Source organism: Ascaphus truei, chromosome 3 (genome assembly GCF_040206685.1).
Source record: "Ascaphus truei isolate aAscTru1 chromosome 3, aAscTru1.hap1, whole genome shotgun sequence".
NCBI lineage: Eukaryota > Metazoa > Chordata > Amphibia > Anura > Ascaphidae > Ascaphus > Ascaphus truei.
The window spans coordinates 243,456,642-243,469,101 of record NC_134485.1 but is presented as its reverse complement, the minus strand read 5'-3'; the positions used below and the strand labels follow the sequence as shown (position 1 = coordinate 243,469,101).

Below are 12,460 nucleotides of genomic sequence, written 5' to 3'. Positions count from 1 at the left end.
CCGAAGGGGTGCTTAACAAAAATCAGATTGGTGTTTGGCAAGACTTCTGATATGGGCCTATTAATTTGTCAACTTTGTTTTGTCACCCCTGCTAGGTACCTAACTTTGCCTTGTATTGTGCTCTATACCCAACAGAATAAATGCATGGCGTTTGTCCTCAAGGGCCAAATAACTAGAACGAGTTCACTAAATTAAAATTGCTTGCGTCCATTCCATTTTTCCAAGAGGCATGAAAGATTGTATGATTTGGAAATCACATGTTGGCTTGTGGAAAATGTGTGAAATAAATCATCACAAATGATGATCCTTAATATTTTCTTCCTTTCTTTTAGAAACGGCGGACCGAAAACCAGAGAACTATAAATACGCAGGTACTTCGTGCACCAGTCATATGTGTACTTGGGCACGTAGACACAGGAAAGACAAAAATCTTGGACAAGGTAAGATTTTCACTGGGTCTCTGCAGTCTTATTTGTGAGAGCTTCGGATTTTGTTCAATAAACTTCCAGAGCTAAGTGGCAGAAAATGTTGTTTAAACTAGTTTTGCTGGGAGTCCCTTCTTTTATGGAGGTTTGATTGTGCTGATTAACTTTCCATATAACCAATTATTGTTCTGAAAGGAAAGTGGTAGTTTTCAAATCGTTGTCATCACAGCTGCACTGTTATTGAATATGAGACTTCCAAAACGGATCAGATCCACAGGTGAGGGCTATGTGTGTATATAGAACATTAAAGCCACTACACATGTGCATGTTAACAATTGATTGTCGGGAGCAGCCCAAATATGCCCCTGCGCATTTCGTGACCCCACATAGCCAGTGAGTTTTAAGCCTGTTGCTGTTGAAATGAGGCTGGGATAATATGTGTCTGTATGGTATGTAATGAATTTGTAATTCTGAGACTAACTTGGTATGACTGTTCACAGTACATCGCAAAATGTTAATTCTTCATTTAGCAACACATTTGTACCTTTCCATGCCCTCTCAAACTGCTGCTCTGCAAGATATTTAAGCTGGAATGATGTTTTGGATGTGTTCTAATCACGTTAATTCAGAACATCTACAGTGTAATTTGATATTACCTTGCCCTAAGCATGCTGACATATGACTTCACTTCGTAGTTTGAAAATCGCTGTAGTGCTCTGGCATTAAAACTTCAAATAGTTTCCATGTTACAGTGGTTGTCAAACAGGTATATGCTGCTGTGCAAGCTAAATCTAAAATGTATATGTTTATAGCTATACAGTATATATCTATCAGTGGTAAATAAAATGCTGGCTGCATAAAAAAACAACAACAATGAATGCAAGCTGTTGTGGTAAGAGACTTACTGTTTTTCTTTACCAGATTGTCCCTTAATAAAGTATTTGTTCTTTATGGCTGTACAATTTAATAGTGAAATAATGTCTTAATTGAAAAATGCTTGTTCTTCTAATCCCATCAAGAATACATGGTTAAAGTGCTTACGAATAAGATTTAAAGTCTCAGGTGGTTACTGTGTTTTTCTGCCAAAATGACATTTTCGATGAGGTCATTTTAAAAATGTAATTCTCTTCTCTTCCCCCTATGTTCTGTAGCTCCGCCATACACACGTACAAGACGGTGAAGCTGGGGGTATTACCCAGCAGATTGGAGCAACTAATGTCCCCCTGGATGCTATTAAAGAGCAGGCTAAGATGGTTAAAAATGTAAGGATAATTTCTCACTTTATTTTTTTTTTTTTAGAGCATATTACAGCAAACTGAATAATATAGATACTTTAGCACACCATTTTTAATCTGTTTCTCCTGTTTTAATTTCTGTCTCTAATTCAGTTTGATAAAGAAAACGTGAAGATTCCAGGAATGCTGATCATTGATACCCCCGGGCACGAGTCGTTCAGGTATTTAAACGTAAACACAATCTGTGTGCGTTCTTGCACATATTCAGTGATGAGCATCACCATCCAATGTAGTAAAAAGGTTTGCAGACTAGATGTTGAGCTTCTCATGGTTCTGATCAGTTAGGGACTGCTGTCATGTGTATTTATAGCCAAAGGAATAAACCCTATTTTATTGCATGGACGCTGCTTGATTGAGTGTTTCCTAAATTGTACCATTCTTCAATTGACAGCAACCTGCGGAACCGTGGAAGCTCACTCTGTGATATTGCCATTCTTGTGGTGGACATCATGCACGGTTTGGAGCCACAGACTATTGAGTCCTTAAACTTGTTGAAAACGAAGAAGTGCCCTTTTATTGTTGCTCTAAACAAAGTAAGTCACATTTTGTTGCAAATGGCTTTTTCCAGCCATCTAATATTTGAAGGTTATACATGAACAGGAAACAGTGCGAACTCGGCAATTGGTTTAGAATTGGCAGCTTTGCACAGCAAGATAATGGCAAAGTGTTTTTAGTGTCTTCAAGATCAAAAAGTATTCAGCTTACATAATACCACAACACTCGTCATTTAAGACTGCTTCTCTCAGGTTGACAGGTTGTATGACTGGAAGAAGAGTCCGGACACTGATGTAGCTGCAACGTTAAAGAAACAAAAGAAGAACACTAAAGATGAGTTTGAGGAGCGTACCAAGTCCATCATTGTTGAATTTGCACAGCAGGTAACTGACAGGAGAAAAGTCTGACCTTCTGGATAGTGGTCCTCAAGATTGCTTCTTAGGCCGCGGGCATGGTGCCTCGGGCCGCGCTGAGCCGCGCTCCTGCTCTGCCTCGCCTGCCCAAGCTGGTGCTTTTTTGCGTCCTGGCAGGCGAGGCAGTGAGCGCGTTTTGGGGGCGGGGCGGGGCGAAGGCGTGGCAGGGCTAAACCCTCGTTCCCATTGGATGGTTGCGGTCACACGACCGCTCCTCCGCTCCCCTCAGCGCCGAAATTTTAAATCTGGCTGTCCTGAAATTTGATGAGCGTCCACACGCATGCAGAAGCGTGCGGAAGGGGATACTAAAGCCACGCTGATTACAGATGAAGGGGGTAAGTTCATCTGCTCAGCGCGGCTCAGCGGGGTCTGGGCTACCAGGTCCCAGGCCTTAGGATGAGAGCACATTGCAAAATCACCTAAGCTTCTGAAGTCCAGTAATATCATAGAGAGAGGGCCTGTGCAGGCATTTTAATTTCAGGTTTGGGAATTTATTGTACTGAAGAATAACAAGACTCAGACACAGACACACTCAGACACACAGACACACTCAGACACACAGACAGACACTCAGACACACACACACACTCAGACACACACACACACTCAGACACACACACACACTCAGACACACACACTCAGACACACACACACTCAGACACACACATTCAGATACACACATTCAGACACATACATTCAGATACATACATACATACATACATACATACATACATACATACATACATACATACATACAGACACACACACACACACACACACACACACATACATTCAGACACACACACACACACACACACATACATTCAGACACACACACACACACACACATACATTCAGACACACACATACATACATACATACATACATTCAGACACACACACATACATACATACATACATTCAGACACACACACACATACATTCAGACACACACACACACATACATTCACACACACACACACACATACATTCACACACATACATTCACACACACACACACACACACACACACACACACACACACACACACACACACACACACACACACACACACACACACATACATTCAGACACACACACATACATTCAGACACACACACACACACACACACACACACACATTCACACACATACATTCACACACACACACACACACACATACATTCAGACACACACACACATACATTCAGACACACACACACACACACACATACATTCAGACACACACACACACACACACACACACACACATTCAGACGCACACATACACACGTACATTCAGACACATACATACATACATACATACATACATTCAGACACACACACACACACATTCAGACGCACACATACACACGTACATTCAGACACATACATACATACATACATACATACATTCAGACACACACACACACACACACACACACACACATACATTCAGACACACACACACACACACATACATTCAGACACACATACATGACTTTAAAGGATGTCTACAGTCGGACAGCAGTGTTAGAGACATTACAACACGTAGTATGACAGTCAAACAATTAATGTATTTTGAGTTATTAATATGTTTTATAACTCGCCATTCACTTTACATTGTCACTTTTTGACATTGATTTGTTGCTAGTTACATAGTTAAAATGTTGATCAACCATAAAAATAATCTACATTATAAGTACTTCTTAACGACTATCTAAATAAAGGTTTTTTGCACCACAATTTTTTTTCTCCTAAAGATCTAGATTGTTTGTTACTTGAAAGGTGGTTAAGGAAGAGTGGTCCCAATGAGACTAGTAGGACTATGTAAAAGTATGAACGTGTTGGTTATAAACGTGGAATCCTGTAGGAACTACAACTTGTGCCATCTCGTCCCTCCATGCGACTACGCTGCTGTAAAACATCACACTCCTTTCATAAACTCTTGGATTAAGCCATGGCTTAAATAAAGGCGTTCTACTGGAGCCGTGTCCTTGAGTGAAGCTTACAATGCATTTGTATGTTTTACAATTTCTTGTCATTCTGTTTTTAAGGGCTTGAATGCTGCTTTGTTCCACGAGAATAAGGACCCTCGCACATTTGTTTCTCTGGTTCCTACCTCTGCTCATACTGGAGATGGTATGGGGAATCTGATATCTCTTCTTGTTGACCTGACACAGACTTTGCTAAGTAAAAGGTTGGCCCATTCCGAAGAGTTGAGAGCCCAGGTGATGGAGGTAAGCTATGGCTGGCATTTACTTTTATTCAATTTTTTTTTTTTTTTTTAATCACTTTGTTCATTTCTTATGCTACAGAAGTAAGTTATTTTGATCCAAATTATGTTTATTTTCCTAGGTAAAGGCCCTTCCAGGCATGGGTACAACCATTGATGTCATTTTGATTAATGGACGTCTGAGGGAAAGTGATACAATTATAGTTGCTGGTGTGGAAGGTCCAATTGTAACACAGATTAGAGGGCTCTTGCTTCCTCCTCCGATGAAAGAATTAAGAGTAAAGGTAACAGACAGAGATGATGTACAAAGGCGATAAGCATCTGTAATGTTACTTATTGAGAGAATTAATAGCTAAAGGACAGAAATATTTGTTATAGCTACCGCCATTTGTATTGTGGTCATAAGCTTTGTTTAAACATGTGTACACTTATTCTTTTTATCCATCCCTTTTTCTTTACCAAGTTCTTAGTATCTTGGGGCAGGAAAATGCCACAAGTATAATGATATATTAATTAAAAAATGTATTTAATACTGGAAACTGTTTTATTTGGACGCCTTTTTTGGATGGTAATGCAAATTCGTATTAAATCCCAAATACGTTTCTGCCAATTTTATAGAATCCGTATGAGAAACACAAAGAGGTACTAGCAGCGCAAGGAGTGAAGATCCTGGGGAAGGACTTGGAGAAAGCACTGGCGGGTCTGCCCCTTTTGGTTGCTCACAAAGAGGATGAGATCCCTGTCCTTAGAGTGAGTAAAGTGGCCCTTGAATGCGATATGCTAATTGAGAAAGACTTGGAAGATCTAAGCACTTGCCTATACATCTACAGAAATAACTGTGTGTTTTTTGTAAGGATGAACTGATACACGAGTTGAAGCAAACCCTGAATGCCATCAAGTTAGAGGAAAAAGGTGTATATGTGCAAGCATCCACTCTGGGCTCTTTGGAAGCACTGCTTGAATACCTGAAAACATCAGAAGTGCCAGTAAGTTTAAGCCTATGTATTTAAATAGATGTGTCTTCCAGTTTATATCTGTTATCCCCCATACTTATCACAGTGAGAGGTGGAGTAAGGCAGAGCTAAAGCCGTAGTCCTGCCAATGTAATCCCCTTTGGGGGTTTGGATTTGAACCAATGCGATTTGTAGCTCTTGGGGCAGGGGGGGGAGGGGGCGCGCTGCCGCCGCCTTGTTCCTGAGATACTTACACATGAAATTACTCGCTGCTACTTCCTAGCTTCTCCCGAGGTTTTAAATGTCTCGCTTGAATGGTGGTTAACTTGTCATTAACTTTGTGTTGCCTTGCTTAACTTCAAAGTCCTTATTTGCTTATTTTTCAAGTAGATTGTCTTCTCAGTTAAGACCTTTTTTGTTTTGTGTAGAGTAGACAGCCCATTTGCCCATTTATTCAATGGTGTCCATTATTGCTTCAACAGTATGCTGGAATAAACATAGGCCCTGTCCATAGAAAGGACGTGATGAAAGCTTCTGTGATGTTGGAACATGATCCTCAGTGAGTAATTAATTACTTTTTGTATCCAAATTTATTCTGAATATGCAAATAAATTTAGCAACGCCTGGCTTATTCATTCATTGTTTTGCCTTTTGATTTCCTTCATAGGTATGCTGTGATTTTGGCATTTGATGTAAGAATTGAACGGGAGGCCCAAGAAATGGCCGATAGTTTAGGGGTTCGAGTTTTTAGTGCTGAAATCATCTACCACTTGTTTGATGCCTTTACCAAGTACAGACAAGATTACAAGAAACAGAAGCAAGAAGAGTTCAAGTAAGTTGCAATTTGTAGTTACTCAGGTGTAGTCTAATTCTATCCATAAAGACTACGCCCCTGCACAAATGGAATGCATAACACATATTTATTATGCCTCATCTTAAAAGCTGCCTACAACCTGTAAGGCAGTGTGAGAAGTCTTTGTGGACATCAATTTTTTTTTATTTTGTTGAAAGCTGTAAAAAAAAAAAAAAAAAAATTATAATAAATATTATTCCTTATGTGTATGCTGGTTAACATTGACCAACATTTTATCTAGGGAGTCTAGGGGATCTCTTTCTCCCTGTGTCTCCCAACTGCTTATGAAAGGAACTCTTGTTCCCAGCATGTACTGGAGAAAAAAAGAAATGCAGAGCGCACAGACCAATAAGGACCTGTATGGCGCCAAGGATGACAACCCAAGGTATACAGCACACAGATCTTCCGTGGGTCCGTCCCGGTCTGTTATATTGATGCGTGGCTCCAGAACGTTCTCACAGCACTCCAGATAACGCAATATTAGGGCCCTGTTTTTGTCTTTATTATCCACATACATGCTGGAGTGCTGTGAGAACATTCTGGAGCCACGCATATGGCACCATACAGGACTTTTTGGTTACTATGTCCATTCTGGTTGTGGAGACAATCCGCTAGACTCGTTAGGCAGCCTATTGGACTTCAAGGACTATTGGGAGTGTATCAATGTATGGTTCAGCAATTTTATATTATTAGCGCTTTTTTTCACTAATTTTCCACTGCACAGACCAATAAGAATTTTTTTTATAAAATAAACAAGTTTCATATAGCGGACTTCCACCTAAATAATAATAATGTCATATAGTTGCATAATAAACCGGTGAATCCAACGTTTTGGTCCAGGTGGGAATTCAACAGGGATCTAGTGGGTAGCGCTTCACTACTTGTGTGAACCCACATACTTTTGGAACACCACTATTTTTTGATTGGACTGGCCTCCCTTCGGCCCTCCCGTTCATGTGTTTTTATCCCTGATCCAAGGTCCAGCTGGACCGAAATGTTAGATGCACCTGTTTGGTTATGTAACTATATAGTTTACTTTTTGTAGTTACTGGTGTGTGCGCTCTGCATTTCTTTTTGCTTATGTGATGTATGGGTATGACCAGGGTTCGACAAATGCACTCGCTCACTCGTCTAGGGCGAGTGCATTTTACCCGCTGGCGAGACTTACCTGCGGCGTGGTGCAGTCTCCCAGCATTCTCCTGCGTCTCCCCCTTCATCTCCCGGCATTCTCCTGCGTCTCCCCCTTCATCTCCCGGCATTCTCCTGCGTCTCCCCCTTCATCTCCCGGCATTCTCCTGCGTCTCCCCCTTCATCTCCCGGCATTCTCCTGCGTCTCCCCCTTCATCTCCCGGCATTCTCCTGCGTCTCCCCCTTCATCTCCCGGCATTCTCCTGCGTCTCCCCCTTCATCTCCCGGCATTCTCCTGCGTCTCCCCCTTCATCTCCCGGCATTCTCCTGCGTCTCCCCCTTCATCTCCCGGCATTCTCCTGCGTCTCCCCCTTCATCTCCCGGCATTCTCCTGCGTCTCCCCCTTCATCTCCCGGCATTCTCCTGCGTCTCCCCCTTCATCTCCCGGCATTCTCCTGCGTCTCCCCCTTCATCTCCCGGCATTCTCCTGCGTCTCCCCCTTCATCTCCCGGCATTCTCCTGCGTCTCCCCCTTCATCTCCCGGCATTCTCCTGCGTCTCCCCCTTCATCTCCCGGCATTCTCCTGCGTCTCCCCCTTCATCTCCCGGCATTCTCCTGCGTCTCCCCCTTCATCTCCCGGCATTCTCCTGCGTCTCCCCCTTCATCTCCCGGCATTCTCCTGCGTCTCCCCCTTCATCTCCCGGCATTCTCCTGCGTCTCCCCCTTCATCTCCCGGCATTCTCCTGCGTCTCCCCCTTCATCTCCCGGCATTCTCCTGCGTCTCCCCCTTCATCTCCCGGCATTCTCCTGCGTCTCCCCCTTCATCTCCCGGCATTCTCCTGCGTCTCCCCCTTCATCTCCCGGCATTCTCCTGCGTCTCCCCCTTCATCTCCCGGCATTCTCCTGCAACTTCATGAAAATGGCCATGACAACGGGATGCTATGTGACGTAATGACGTCACGCAGCAACTGGACACTGCGTGACGTTGTCCCGTAGCGTCATGTTGTCATGGCAAAGCGGCGCAGCCATTTTGAATAAAGTTGCAGGAGAATGCCGGGAGCCGCTGCACCACGCTGCCGGTAAGTGTCGCCTGCGGGTAAAATGAGGGAGAGTTTGGGGGGGTGACTTTTTTGGGGGGGAAATGTAATATGTTTTGAAAATGTGTATCATTTTTCTTTTACCTGCTACTTGGGCTTCCTCTGTTTAAACGTCATGTCACTTTGCTGCAGATGTTGAATTGTATAACCTGTATATGAGCAGTTGAATTGTTAGCTGGGTTACATGCTGCAACACACACTATGTATTGTGTCCTCACAGTGATATAGAACAGAGTAAAATGTGGATCCTTTTGACAGAGCTATTGGTATAAAAGAGCAGATTCTGCCCTAAAGAAAACAAACATTTTATTTCCACCTGATGAATAACCTGATGAATAACATATTGTATTAGTCAAGTTTTGAGATTTTGTTTTCACTTTTTATTTTATTTCTTACTTGGAAATGTAGATTGTTGCTCCTGTTTTCCTTCTCTTTGTATTACTTTAGGCACATCGCAGTATTTCCCTGTAAAATAAGAATCCTCCCTCAATTTATTTTTAACTCTCGTGACCCTATTGTTATGGGAGTTGTTGTGGAAGCCGGTCAAGTCAAACAGGGTACACCAATATGTGTACCTACCAAAAGTGTAAGTAACTTCCCAACATCTCAATGCATTTTTTTTGTGTGTAAATATATTAAACAATAATCAAAATATTATATTATGCAATCCAGTTTGTGGATGAGATTTATTTCACTTTTATAGTTTATGTAGTTCCTTCATTTGTCCCAGTGAATTGATGGATCTTGGGGGAGGTGGGGGGTGTTTTATGTTCCGTTTGATCCATTTAGTTGTTTGCACGAGCTCTTCAAATGTTTTCCAGTATAACGTACAGTTGTTAGTTTGGTCACATGCACAATTTACTTTAAGGGTTGAACTTGAAACGGGTTATTTTGTATGGGCTTTAAAGTAACATTCAATAACCAGTTTCACAGGAATATTCTTAAATAAACAATCCACACGTTGAAAATGCTCAACACATTTTTTTTTCTCCTGCAGTTTGTAGACATTGGCATAGTGACCGGTCTTGAAATTAACCATAAGTCAGTGGATGTGGCAAAGAAAGGCCAGGAGGTGTGTATTAAAATAGAACCTATCCCCGGAGATTCTCCAAAGATGTTTGGAAGACACTTTGAAGCTACAGACTTCCTTGTTAGCAAGGTATGGATTTATGTTTGTCAACTGATGACCTTAATAATACTGCCTACGTATTGACATGTGCACCTGAAATATCTATTACTTTAGGGCAAGTAATGTTACTCTTGCCATCCAGGGAACCAAATAATAATTTATCGGACCAAATATGTACAGCGGCCTTTAAAGTACTTTTCATGCATGTTATATGGACGTCGGAGTAGATGTTCATGTGAAAGGGCGAGTTTACAACACTAGACCTTGCATGAGCATATGAAAGTGGAGTTACAGATCCAGCCTGATCTATTGTTCCCAGAACTGCAGGGAACACATTTCCTGTAGCTCTGGAAAAGCAAAAGCTGTGGGGCTGCCCTATGGCGGCCTTTCTACAGGTGCTGCAGTGATCATTTGCTGGTGGAAAGTTACTTGGGCTACATTTGTTTGCTTTTAAATTGTTCCTTTTCCCTACTTACTCTACAAACTACTGTTGGCAAAAAAATGCTTTCTTTTGTAGATGGAACAATGATTTTTTGCCAACAGCTTGACTGCCTGTATCAGCTGATCACTTCACTTGCAAATTTGGGGTTAATAAACACCCCCAATAAAAATGTCTCACCAGATTTTTATTTTTGTTTTTTTTGGTACCTTCCCTCAATCAAAACCCCACCTCAATGTACAGTAAAGGCATGATTTTGGTTATATGTTGTACAAGGAAAGTAGGAGCTTGGGGATGTAGGGAGGCCTTGCAAAAGGGGCCTGTGACATTCTGCCTTCATAATAGTTCTAGTTTCATACCAACTGCAGAGGTGATGGCATCCATCACTGTGCAATATGATGGTATTTGGCAAAGTTCTAACTCATTACATATCCCTCTTGAGCTGAAGTGTTTAAAGTGTTGTGTTGTTAAAACCTTGTTTGTTCCTGTTTCAGATCAATCGCCAATCAATTGATGCTTTGAAAAACTGGTTTAGAGATGATATGACGAAAACAGACTGGCAGCTTATAGTAGAACTCAAGAAAGTGTTTGAAATCATCTAAAGCATTTTCTGCGTACGCCACAGGCTGGAACTTGCAACGTACTCCTGTTCTTTGTAAAGAAAGAAGCATACCGAGGGAGGGAAGAAAAAGTGAGACTGAACCTGTCGTTGGGAAGGAAAAAAAAAGTAGTTTAAATTGTTTTCCATGAGAAACCAAGAAATTTACACTGGTTTGACAGTGCTCAATTTTACACGTCCCCACCGTTCCTATGTGCCTGCTCACCTCTTATGCGCACCACTCTTGTACTGGCTTCTGTTTTAAAAAATAAATAAATCGGCCCAATGTTTTAGTACGGAATTCTTTCAATTTTATACTTGTAAGATCAGCGCTGCAGGTTTTGGTACTCTGCAGACTATAAATCTTGGACCTTTTTGATGTAAAAAAAAAAAAATATATATATATTTCATTATTTATGCAGACTCTGCCCCGCCCCAAATGATTTTCCAACGTACCTCTGCTTTGTGCCTACAGAATTTTTTTTAAAGATCGAGAATGACGTAATTAGGCTCTCCCTGAATCTGCTTCTTGTGGCTCTCCCTTCACCTGCTTCTTGTGAAACCATGATGTAAAATGTATTTTGGGCAGCATTTTAATGCTTGTACAGTTCATGGCGCCAAGTTATACTGTAATCATTACAACTCAGAGCCAGAAATAAAGGAAATGGACAATGATTTTCAAATGCTGTTTGTTTTTTTGCAGTTCAATATCCATGACAGGCCGCCAAAAGCTTTTCTATTGCACAGACCCTATAGCAGTTATTGTTATAATAGACTTCGGAAGAATGGTATTTTCATAGTGAAGCATAAATCAAGAGGTTAGAAATAATGATTTCAATTGATTTGTATTCCGCCTGCTACAGGGATATTTTGTATTTTCTATTCACACTTCTTGGGAGTACTAGTTTGGGGAAGATTTTATTTTTTGCCGCTAGAAGACTCATGCGTGGAAGTATCTGGCAACGTATACGTATGCGCATACATGGACAGCGTACTATACACGGCCATAGAGGCGGCCTAAATGACCAGCGTATGCGCAGAAAACACTGCACGCTTGCGCAGATGTGCCCAGCACCATCAGCGCATGCGCAGAGCCCAGAAAAAAAACCGCACATTACCCCTCTGGTCTGTGTACACGCAAACAAATAAAAGGAACACTGTTATTAGAGGAATTACCAGTGAGTATAAATATACAAGTGCAAATAGCAAAAAATCTTACAAATCTATCATTTATCATTAAAAAAAAAAAAAAAAAAAAAAAAAAAAACAGGAGTAGAAAAGATATAGGGGCCTCATGCAGAGAGCAGCGAATTTTAAAATTGGCGAGTTTAATAAAAAGTAGCTTTTTTGGAGAGTTTTATTCTCCATATGCAGAAATGTGCGAATTCTGCTATGTTTAA

At 41.4% G+C, this 12,460-nt stretch overlaps 1 protein-coding gene across 2 annotated transcripts in view; it reads left to right on the top strand.

Annotated features, from left to right (window-relative positions):
• EIF5B (eukaryotic translation initiation factor 5B) overlaps positions 1–11,743 on the top strand; it is a 35,878-nt gene extending 24,135 nt beyond the window's left edge. For both annotated transcript variants that reach the window (XM_075590478.1, XM_075590479.1), the window contains 14 exons: positions 333–440; positions 1,577–1,687; positions 1,814–1,881; positions 2,112–2,253; positions 2,467–2,598; positions 4,685–4,867; positions 4,986–5,147; positions 5,482–5,613; positions 5,718–5,849; positions 6,299–6,375; positions 6,484–6,648; positions 9,342–9,480; positions 9,892–10,053; positions 10,957–11,743. In XM_075590478.1, coding sequence (XP_075446593.1) covers positions 333–440; positions 1,577–1,687; positions 1,814–1,881; positions 2,112–2,253; positions 2,467–2,598; positions 4,685–4,867; positions 4,986–5,147; positions 5,482–5,613; positions 5,718–5,849; positions 6,299–6,375; positions 6,484–6,648; positions 9,342–9,480; positions 9,892–10,053; positions 10,957–11,064 — 1,821 coding nt within the window. In that variant the 3' untranslated portion in view covers positions 11,065–11,743. The remainder of the gene's footprint in view (positions 1–332; positions 441–1,576; positions 1,688–1,813; positions 1,882–2,111; positions 2,254–2,466; positions 2,599–4,684; positions 4,868–4,985; positions 5,148–5,481; positions 5,614–5,717; positions 5,850–6,298; positions 6,376–6,483; positions 6,649–9,341; positions 9,481–9,891; positions 10,054–10,956) is intronic.
• Positions 11,744–12,460: the final 717 nt, after the last annotated feature.